General features: G+C 35.3%; 1 protein-coding gene across 1 annotated transcript in view; it reads left to right on the top strand.

Moving 5' to 3' along the window:
- Positions 1-12,023, top strand: part of LOC107691673 (relaxin receptor 2-like) — a 45,328-nt gene that overhangs the window by 23,674 nt on the left and 9,631 nt on the right. Inside the window, exons 6-9 of the mRNA XM_016490430.1 lie at positions 4,088-4,159; positions 4,842-4,913; positions 5,656-5,727; positions 9,601-9,675. Of these exons, the coding sequence (XP_016345916.1) occupies positions 4,088-4,159; positions 4,842-4,913; positions 5,656-5,727; positions 9,601-9,675 (291 nt within the window). The remainder of the gene's footprint in view (positions 1-4,087; positions 4,160-4,841; positions 4,914-5,655; positions 5,728-9,600; positions 9,676-12,023) is intronic.

Consider the following 12,023-nt stretch of genomic DNA (forward strand, 5'->3'; position numbering starts at 1 on the left):
AGTTTTGATATTTGTCAGGAAGAAGGACACAGTTAATTTTGGCTGAGTCTATCAATTCAGAATCGTTTCTTTGGTAGTATTGTGATGATTAATTTTTATTTTTAAACTCCAAATGCACATTCAGTATTGGGTACAACTCATACTTGATACCCCATCATAAAGCTCAGTTTATTTTACACATCGTATTTTTGAACTGTGATGAGAAAAACTTGCAGCGACATGTGGTGATGAGGATAAAATACCCCTAAAGACAGATTAATATATTTTTTTAGAAGACTATGAAAGGAAGAGTAAAAGGTTGTTGGGACATCTGTGGAATGTTGAGCCTGTAGAAATGACAGATGTCCTCTGTGTTTAGCCTTTTACAACAGTTTAGGCTTATTGATCTGAATATCTTTGATTTTCTGGCTTTTCATTTTTAAATTTTTCATTTTTTCAACTATTATTTAGTAGGGATATGTATAAATCCCAGTTACTTGTAGTATTAACATCTCTTTTAGGTTTTTATGATCCGATCACTCTAACAATGTTATGAAGTTGTCAGAAATACAAAGTTCTGTCATGAAACTCTAGATGGCGCAGGCCGATAGATTCTAACTTAATCTGATATAATCACAACATTATTCACAGGCGCAGTTTCTTTTCACATCAACAGCCAATGAGCTTGCATTCAAATACTTGGCTAGTGCTTGCTGTAGCAGTTGCAGCACTCTTCAGAAACTCCACCTTCCCCAGCTCCACCTGTATAGATCTGCTATGGGGTAATTTCATGCATGTTATATGGTTGTTATTTCATATATGTTATATCTGCTACAACAGTATTTCCTATATACTCACAGCAGCATGTCTGTGGATGTTTTAGCAGTAGCAAGTCTCGATACTTGCTCTGCCACAGCATCAGCATAGCAGATCTATTCCGCCAAGACCAAACACATTAACATTGTTGTGTACATTACCATGCTAAGATCTCAGAGAGTTGTCATGACAGAAATATGCTAATTCAAATTCTGTGCAAAGGGAATTTTTAGAGACCTAGTGTCTCAAAGTATTTTTTTTCCCCACTTTTTGTCTATTTTTAGACACTTTTTGTCTGTTAATGTTATAATAAGCAGCAGAAATAGTTCACCCAAAAATAAAAAATAAAAATGCTGAGAATTTACACACCCTCAGGCCATCCAAGGTATAGACGAGTTCATCAAAATAATCCAGAAGTAATCGAAATGACTCCAGTCTATCAGTCATGTTTGTAATAAATTCATCATTACTGGAGAATATTTCTTTCTCCAGTGAAAAAGTCATCTTGTCTGAATTAGGAGAGAAATATGCACAGATTAAGTGTAGTTTACAAGTGAAAACAGTCCAAAACAGTTCTAAACAAGTGGGTTTTGATGTAGGAGGACAATAGGTTTTTCCTCTAGTTTTCACTAGAGGAAGTGTTATTATGGATAGAGGACTCATATTTTGGCCTGAAGCAATTGTTTAAAGTTAAAACATCTTAATGATACATGTGATGCTTACAAACTTACAAAAATGGACTGGATTATTTAGATTTTTTCAGTTTTTCATTTTGACGTCATCCATTGATGAGCAAGTAATGTAATGTTAAATTTTGTCCAAATCTGTTCTAATGAAGAAACAAACTCATCTACATATTGGATGGCCTGAAGGTGAGCAAATTTTCATTTTTGGGTGAACTATTCCTTTAATATGTGTGAATGGTATTTAATTAAACTGATCTCAGGGTAATTTTTAGTGGATATAAAAAGTCAGGTTTTCAGGTTCTCGCAGCTGTCCCCAGGTGTAGTTCATAATGTTCTACTAAGCATTGAAAACTCTAAAGTGTCCAAATAATTTAGTTTTAACATCATGAGCTCAGAGAAAGCTAATTCTTTCTCAGTTATGAGCCCAGTTCTTCCTAGCATGCCCATGAATGCTTCAGTGAATCGCTAAATTCCCTTTCACCTCGTTGGGAGAGAGTGGTGATGGCTGATAATGTTGCTGGTAAGAGCTTCAGAGCTCTGCTTTTCTCACTGGGTCACTGTGTCCCTCACAGACTGGAGGAAATTCTGAATCGAGAGCATGCTTTTCATCTCATTTTACTTGAATTGCACATTAATTTTAAGCTCTTCTGCACCCAAGAAAAAGTGTCCGATGAAATTATCATCCTTCTTTCAAATTAAAGTAAAAAGGTTTGGAACAGAGGCCATTTACTGACTTCTCTTCAGAATCTTGAAGGATTTACTGCCCATTTAAACCGATTTATATGCATTTAATGAGCAATACATTCTGTATGAAATAAAAAGGCAGGTCAGTCCTCTCCAGTGAACAAATCAGTGCAGTCAAGACTGGCATAAATTAATTTGCATTCCTCCAGATGTCATGAGAATTTTATGGCAATGTTTGCCGTCACTGCATTTCGAGAGTTTTATTTATTTATTTTTTTGAAGTTTTTGCCTTTATTGGGACAGGACAGTATAGAGAAATTAAAGCACATCTTTATTGTACAAGTAAATCTCTGGCAGCAACTGGAATGGCATTCAATTTCAAGATTATGTATTTAATAATTTACTGACTGCCCTAAGTCTTCGTTGTGAACTGTACTCTTATCCTTTGAATCCAAAGCCATTTTAGGGTTACAGGAAATGTCTGTAAAGTTAACGGATAATGTCTTGGCAGAAAATTACCACTACCTTTTCCATTTTTCTACATATTTTTTTCTTATAGTGTACCTAAATGATCAACAATTATAGGTACAAGCTAATATCAAGGTGTATCATAAATTAACTATTATTATTGAACAATGGCAACTAGGCAACATGTTGACATGCTAGACTGAGTTGCTGCGTGGCCAACTAGCTGATCAATGGTTTCCTCTTTTTATGTGTTTTAGAGGGAAAATGCAAATGAATGTTAAAAATAGCTGAATTTGTTGTTTGTTGCTAGTTACTTTTTGGGGGAAAAAAGTTGCTAAGGTAGTCTGAAAAGGTGCTAAATCTAGCAACAAATCTGCAAAGTTACCAACACTTTTAGTCCGTCACCAGTCACAGGTGGGGCTTAACCCTACGAGACAGCATTCCAGAATGGCCGTTTATGATTTATGGAGAATATAAAAAATGGGGCGGGTGGATTTTTACCATTATAGGGTGGCATAGTTATGTTCAAATACTATGTAAAATTTTGCATTATAGGTCCCCTTTAAAAAAGTAGTATTGCATTTTCAGTAGTTTCTGGCTCATGGATCCAACAAAAATGAATTAAAAACTATTACTAATATAAAACAGAGAACAGGAGCATGCTAGGGGCATTTTTCAGGATTTGATATCATCTGGGGTGAAGACCAAAACAACAGGGGCTTGTAGGAGGGTATCTCCTCTGAGAGATTAACATTTTATATACAAGATCATTCCGATCACCTCATGTAGTTTTGTATTAATGAAGTAAATTAACAACATAACATGTGGATATGATCCCAGTGCTTGTTCGTGTCTCTTTTCTTTTCCTTTTTTCTCTCACAGTATGGTCCCTCCCTGAAAGTAATTAGGCAGATGTGCAAGTAAACATTACTTGCTTTGTTTCGCACATGTGCGTGATTATTATTAGTAACATTACTCAATGTTCTAATGTTTTATGGCCTTATTTGCCTTCAAAAATCTAAAAGATGACTGTATTTCAATCATTAAGAGCCTGATGAAAGGAAAACTTTGTCTGTGTGAGACTAAATAATAGACTAAGTCCGCCCACTGTCACAACATAAATGAGGCTAATAAAAATGAGGTATTAACTGACATCAAATATATTTGTTAATTAAAAACAAAAATGTTGGGACGCTACAGTGAACAGCATGAGAAGTGTACATTGTTATGATGAGTTATGCAAACACAAAGGTTTGGGTTCGAATGTGTTTCTGAATGGTTATTTAGCAGCTGGCTTTGGCTAAAATTTTCACAAAGCAACTTTTTAGGTTTTAAAGCTGAATATCTAGCCATTTCTGGTGTCAGATGTCCAAAAGAGCATCCAAACCACAACAGATTAATAGAATCCATTAATATTATCAGCACTTATTTGTTTCGACTTTCTTTTTGAACAGGTTTCTTCAGAGCAACATAATTCAGATGGTCTCAAGCCGTGCCTTCGGCGGACTATTCAGTCTAGAAAAACTGTGAGTTCTTTTTTCTTATCTTTCACTTCAGATCACCTTTTTAAAAAGATTCAAAATATTCTTTCTGTTCTGGTGTTACTGATAGTCAATGCCATTTCTTGAACTTCATGAGAAGCCAGTGAGAGAGGTGTTCAGACGTCTCCAGCCGAACTGGAGATGAGAAAATGAAAGTCCCAGATTGAATATTGAACAATGTGCCGCCCAAGATTGTGGCATGTGTTCAATGCTTCTTCTGCTATTGCTTTAGGTGTGGAGCACAATGGCATCTTTGGGCTGTAGATCGTTCTGCTCATGGGGCCGAGTAGGCACAGACTATTGTTTAGTCAATTGTCCCAGAAGTGAGGAAGGACAAGCTTTATCCTGAGAAGATGATGATGTATATCATTAGGGAAAGTCAGCTCTAGATGATTAATGACTTCTTACACAGTTTTGTAGGAATTACAAACTTACCTTTTCCTTTCTATTCCAATCAGTTTTTAGTTCATTCAAAAGCATCTCAGAAGAAGCACGACATGAGTCAGAAATGAGTTGCTATGCTTGTATTCATTTGGATTCCTAATAGGGCAATTTATTCTTTTTATGTCTGTAAATCAATACTTTGGACAATTTAATGCTTAACCTTGACAGGGGACATAGCTTTTTTTTTTTCTGTGTTTATAATTAAACGTTGTCTTTTGTGCAGGTTTCTCAGCCAAAACCACATAACATATTTAGGACCTGGTGTATTCCGAGATCTACACAAGTTAGACTGGCTGTGAGTATGCATTGCAACACTTTAATGTATTAGAAAAGGGGAAAATGGCTTCTTCTTGTGCTTTTGCATCAAATATCAATCACAAAATAAATACAAGTAGAGAGTTGAGACCGTGGTCAAACTGGAAACCATCAATTAGCCACTATTTGTTGTTTTGTACTAGTGTCATGAAGTTTTGAACTTTTCTTTTTACATTTATTACATATAAAATGTAATGACTACAACAATACAGTAACATACATATTTAGTGTATCTATATACACTATTATATTTTAATATTTTATGTTTATTTTTTATGTTTCAAGTGTTTGTTTTGTTTACTAAATATTTTTTTTAATTTTTTTCTTGAACTTCATCCTATAGTTTGGCGTTACACAATATCTCATCTCATATTTAGTAATATTTGTTTGTTTGTTGTCTCCCTTGTTAAATAGATGCTTAATTAAGTTTGGCATAATCACACAGAAAAGATGTGGTCTGTGGAATAGCTCTGAGTTAGTAGAATTTGGCTCTGGAAAGTGCTGAAAATAGAATGTGGTTTTGCAGAAAGAAGCTGAGAATTACTTGGGTGGCTTTTCGGTTGCCAAACCCAGACGCAGGTTGGGCAGATTTATGTAGTACTTGAACAAGCACAGTCACTGACAGAAGATTTGCTAACAAGATATTTCTTGTTTTTGTGCAAAAAAAAAAAAACATTTTATAAAAGACATTTCAGTTATTGTATTATTTTTTTTTCCCTCAGAGTGTTAGACCACAACCCACTTAAAACCATTACCTGCGATACGTTCATCGGTCTGAGGTCACTGACATTTCTGTAAGTATCTTGGTGTTTTAAAATATTTCATGGTGATTCTTCACTGTGGCATTTTGTTTAATAAGTTGTCCTTACAGTTATCTCTTTGATGAAAATGCCAAGCTTTGTTTTATTGTATATTTAATCAAGCTTGTCCCTGTTTCTGATCCAATTGTCTGACAAGAAATTGAAAACTATTTCTAGGATGTTGTTTCATGAGTTTAAAGTTAATTTGACTACTTTTCCCCTGTGTTTTCCTGTTACTATGCACTAAATCAAGGCAATGGCACAATTCCCACAATGATTTGAGATGTTGAAGACATATCTGAGTTTAGCAGTACTTTTGCGTTCACTTGTTGGTTACAAGTATCATCAAGAGAATGTCAACAGAAAGGCACCTCATCGTTCAAGTAACAACAAAAGTAATCTAGGGTTCATTAACCCTGAAACTCAGCTAATTTTGTTTCTGCAACAAGACTCAGCAAACCATCTCTGAGACAACTTTTTGATCTTTTCACCGTAACACAGAACTGTCTGTACCCACAAGAAAGCTAACAGACATTTTACACTTTTAGATTTCAAAATGTGGGTTGCCTGAAGGCCGTTGTGCATTTGCCATTTGTCCAAGTAGTAAGAAATTCATTATCATAATGATAACCCTCATCAGAATGTCTTTAATATCCCTGGAAATGTCCTCTGGCTTCTAGTTTCACTGCTGAGACAGAAATGACTAGAGTACAAAAGTGATATTTATTTGCATCACATCTGTTTTTTGTTCATTTTTTTCCTCTTCTCACTCATTTTCATTTTCATTTATATTTTATTATTTTTCTCTTTTCCTCTTCCTTCTATTATTTTCTTATCAATGTTCTCTTCTGATTACTGTCTTCTTTTATGAAATATTTTATTTTGTCCTTGTTAGACTCTGTCAGAACCTGTTTTCTATGGGGCTATAGTCTTTTTTCTAAAGACAACAACTAAAATCCAGTGACTTTATTGCATTTTTATGTTTATGTTTTTTCATCAAGATTTTTTTACATTTTACAAACATTTTGATGAACATAAAATTAATATTGTTCATAGAATATAGATGGATTTTTGTATTTTATTACTTATTTAATAAAAAAAAAAGATTTGAATAAAATATCGTGATAAATTTACATAATATTCTCTAGGTTGTACATCAACCCTCTTACAATCATATTTTTTTCCTTTTAAAGTAATGAACTACTCCATAAATAAAAAAATATCCCTCATTTTATCTTATGTTTCGTAACCATTTTCAGTAGATTTACTAGAAATATTAGCATTAGCAAATAAAATGAATTCTAAGTTTATTATATCTATTCGCTTATTTATTTTATTTTATTTTTTTATTATTATATTTTTATTGTAATTATTTATTTTTAGCTTCTCAAACTGGAAAAGGCACTTAGATCATAGAACGACCCGCTGGTTTTCAGGCTGATCGTGTGTTTTTCGTTGGGTGGTAACTGAAATATTAAGATTATTTCAAGTAAATCTGAAACATTTACACAGTATTTTTCCCACACAGTATTTCTAAGCAAAAATCTGCAGCATGCAAATTGCACAGACTTTGTGGCCCATGTTTGCGCTGTTACATGATTTGCATAATTCATTTAGTGAACCAGAATCTTTACAAACTCAGACACTGTGTGCAAATAAATTGTGCATTCTTAGTCAATTATAATCAGAGGCGGACTTACCCATTAGGCAAAGGTAGGCAACCGCCTTGGGCCCCCAAAAGCCAAGGGCCCCCTAAAATGCTTTTCATCAACGAGATGCACATTAAGCACGGACAAGCGAACAGCTGCTTTTTATGGTGTTTATCACCATGACAACCATCTGCGAGTCCGAGTTGAACACACTTCTTGTGTATCCTGCTTGTAGCAAATGAAAACATCATGCATCTGAAGCTGTAATTAAATATTGAGCAACAGTGCATATTATATGTTTTAAATGCTGCTACTTATCCAAGTAGAGGACGCATACGCAGTTTGTTTGGTTGATATAATCCTTAGGTGTGTAAATGTATAATTGCCTTTTCATTATTTTTTTCATTTTCAATTTAATGTGTAGTTAAAATAACTAAAATAAGTGTATTTTAAAGCTTAGAATTAGACAGCCTTTGGCACACAGGCTTACGTTGGTAACTCATCACAGTCATCAGTGGACTTTCCTCCTCAATATAGGCGATATTTTTTCACACTTTTCTCATTCTCACTAATTCAAGTTTTTATATGAATGAATGAAGGGAGCCGACTGTCTTCAGAAAACTTTCCATGGCATTTTCATTTTATCTGATAAAGTAGCATTTATGAGCACAGCGCTGCTTTGTTTACTGTAGTTACCGAGGAAACCGCTGTATTTCTGATGTTCCAAAAGCGCTTCCTGCTGGTAATAATCTCGTCTGCAGTTTTTGTTCAGACCAATGCGAAAATCCACCCACATAACCCCGTTTTAAATTAATATCATAATTTATACTTCCGACTCATCTCTTTTCTTAAAAAAATAGTTTAAAGGCTCAGTTGTGAGGTTTATTATTTTATAATTGATTTTGTTTTTGTGAAAACTGTAAATCAATTGTTATTTCGTGGTCTACAACATGAAAGAAAGCCATTATAACATGGACACAACTGTGGGGCACCATGATGCAGCAGTAAGCATGACAACAAAAAAAGGAACCTCAAGGCTAAATACATAGGGCTCCATTCATATATTTTGCCTGGGGCCCCCAAATCACTAAATCCGCCCCTGATTATAATCATAATTATAATTTTTTGCTTGTCCGTCACAGCTTTATGAATGAACATATGGCACAATTTCATATTATTTGCCACTTTCGGCTTGCTAAGTATAATTGAATCACTGAATCATGTTTCATGAATGTTTCATTTACGTTCCTCCACTTTAATAAAAATCAGGGTTCTCTCAGGGTCGGCCAACTAATAACAGAAAAAACCTAAGAGATATTAAGCATCACTGCACAGAACAGTCCCTCATGAGATTACCTTTCATGAGTGAAGGTAAGTATCTAAAGTCATTCCAGAAGTGATTATACGCTTGCCTGTAATGTTTTCTCCTGTTCATTTCGCTTTGTGATACCCGTAATTGCTGAAATAACAGTAGTATGTCTTCTGAACAGTTTCCAGAAGCCTGGTTCTGTTTGCAATTTAGCCATTGCATGCAAAAGCTTAGCTTGCGGGAGTCTGTATTTACAGAAAATTATTCTTTGAGCCCAATGATGCATCCATATTGGTGTGACTCCGTACTGGACTGAACTGCTAAATAGACAGCATTGTGAAACACACAAAAGTAAATATGGGAACTGAACAAAAAAAAAATCTGTGATTTATTATGAAATAAATACAACCTTGTAAATTAGCTGTACAAGTGTCCACTGAATAATAAGCACTCTATTAATCTTTCATTTATGAGAACAGATAAAATTGTTCTCTAAATTTGCATAATAAGCTAAATTATGTATTGTTTGCATCTAAGGGTAATGTCTAATTTCCTGGTGTTTTTGACTAAATGAATGACCTTCTTTCAGAGGAGATGTTTTTAAATTAATATGTTAGTTCATTAGTTAGTTGATAATAATTAAGGATTCACTTGACAAGAACTAATTTAAAAAACAATTTCCAGATAATTATGCTTGTGAAACAGAGGACACCTAATAGCACACAGCTAGTCTGGCAGAAAGCCTTGATTGTTTTTCCTCTGAAACTGATTCAGTCATATCTAAAAGTGCTGCAGGGGGTTTGCTGAATTTCTACAGTAAAGACCTTCAAGGCTCTTGCAGTGACAGTCTGCACATCGAGGCTGTATTGCCATTTTAGGTGGTTAATTTGAATCTTTATTCATTTTCAGATCCATGGTTAACACGTCCCTGTTGTGGCTCCCTGACTCGAGTCTCTGTCAGCACATGCCCTTGCTCAGGTGGTTGTGAGTATTTCCTGTTACTGGCCCTTTTTTCAACTCTTACAAAGTAGAGGATCATGCGGACCTTTTGTAATGCACAACAGTATATATATACACACAGCATTTTATTTTATTTTATTTTATTTTATATATTTATATTTTAAAAAAATATGGGAAAAAATTAAGTAAAAAAATATGTATTGTATGTATTTTGAGGATTTATATGTTATTTGAGATACACACTAAAATATAAAGAATTACGTTGAATTATGAGTAAGGCTCAAAGATGGTTTGGATATAACATCACGGTTAGATTGGTTAAAATGTCTTTTAGAACCATCCACTGTGGTGGACACCATGCATTATAGGGTGAATTTATTTGCTGGCACACATGCAACATGTTAAAGGCTCATTAGAGGAAATAAAAAGAGTTCTCCTGTGTTTATAATTGTTTAGGGCATCATGCGACTCACAGTAATCCTCCTGGCTGTACTTAAATCATTCTAATTCACTGAATTTTCCTGACACAACTAGTTAAACTACCAGTGTTTGTGTATGATACTGTAATAATGTTAAAGCCTTCTTAGCTTGACCATTTATTTCTGTGCACATGTGCATGTGCATCTTGTTTAGAGACAGTAAGAAATACAGCATTTATTTTTGATCTGAGTGGCCCCAACATATCAAGCTGATTTCTCTGGAAAGTTTTGGTACTCTGGGAAGTTTTTTTTTTGTTACTTTTAGCTGTAAGCGTGTATATCTCTGTATGTGTGTGTTTATACCTGCATGTCTATTAGTATATTAGTCATCTGGCTCTTTGGTTTATTTGAATAGGTCATTCTAAGGTTAATGAACAGAAAGAGTCTGTAACACTTAGCCGATGGTCTCTGAACTGAACAAATGATACCGCATCATAGCGTTTTTGCTATGAGGTAGGTTTGAATTTAGCAAATCTCACTCGGTATGAATCATATCATCTCTCAGCGAAATTCCACAGCTGTCCAAGTAAAACCACTTAATATAGCTTACGTTGTTGTCAGCAGTTGCTTTGCTCAGATAACCCTATGCCTAGAAGACCACACTCACTCAAAAACTTTAAAGATGTTTTTGTTAAAATTTTATGGTCAACAATTACCTTAAAACCTGATTATTCCTAGACAGGACACCCACAGACTGACCCACAATTTACTGACCATCTGATGGGTATTGCACACAAAACTGGAAAGCATTTTCTCTATCTGGCAAGCTTTAATCAGATTGGCGGATTTTAAGCAGCTTCCTGGAGTAAGGGCACACCGGGTTTATTATCAGTCTACTTGGAAACAAAGTCATGTTTACGAGGTACCGGTTGATCCAACGAGTGCTTTTGTGGATGAAATAATCTCTAGATCTGCCAGTTTTTCAGGTTAGTAAGAACAAAACAAACTGTGATTTCAGAATCAGAATCAGAAAGAGCTTTATTGCGAAGTATGCTTGCGCATACAAGGAATTTGTTTTAGTGACATAAGCTTCCAGTACACAGAGACAACAACAACAACACACATAATAAAAAATAAGATGAGAATAAAAAAAAAAAAAACATTTAAATATAAATAGACAAATATTGAAAAATAAATCGAAAAATAAAATTGTATGTACAGTTGTGCTATAGATGATAGAATGGAATAGGATAGAATGAGATGCAGGGATGTACTAGGATGGAGGTGGTAACAAATAAATATAAGGTTATTGCACATTTTTATTGCATAATGTGGGGAACATTTAACTGTTCATGAGATAGATTGCCTGGGGGAAGAAACTGTTCTTGTGCCTGGCTCTCCTGGTATTTGCGGCTCTGAAGCGCCGGCCAGATGGTAAAAGTTCAAAAAGGGGATAACTTTGATGTGAGGGACCCAGAGTGATTTTCTGAGCCCTTTTCCTCACTCTGGATGTATACAGTTCTTGAAGGGTGGGCAGGGGAGCACCAATAATCCTTTCAGCAGTCCGAACCGTACTCTGTAGTCTTCTGATGTCTGATTTTGTAGTTGAACCAAACCAGACAGTTACTGAAGTGCACAGGACAGACTCAATGATGGCTGAGTAGAACTGTTTCAGCAGCTCCTGTGGCAGGTTAAACTTCCTCAGCTGGCGAAGGAAGTACAACATTTGTTGGGCCTTTTTAACAATGGAGTCGATGTGAGTATCCCACTTCAGGTCCTGAGAGATGGTGGTTCCCAGGAATCTGAATGACTCCACTGCAGCCACAGTGCTGTCCATGATGGTGAGTGGGGAGAGTGCAGGGGGTTTCTCCTGAAGTCCACAGTCATCTCCACAGTTTTGAGCGTGTTGAGCTCCAGGTTGTTGAGACTGCACCAGACAGCCAGCTGCTCGAC

This window comes from Sinocyclocheilus anshuiensis, unplaced genomic scaffold (assembly GCF_001515605.1).
Source record: "Sinocyclocheilus anshuiensis isolate Anshui unplaced genomic scaffold, SAMN03320099.WGS_v1.1 scaffold186, whole genome shotgun sequence".
In the NCBI taxonomy this organism is placed as follows: Eukaryota; Metazoa; Chordata; class Actinopteri; order Cypriniformes; family Cyprinidae; genus Sinocyclocheilus; species Sinocyclocheilus anshuiensis.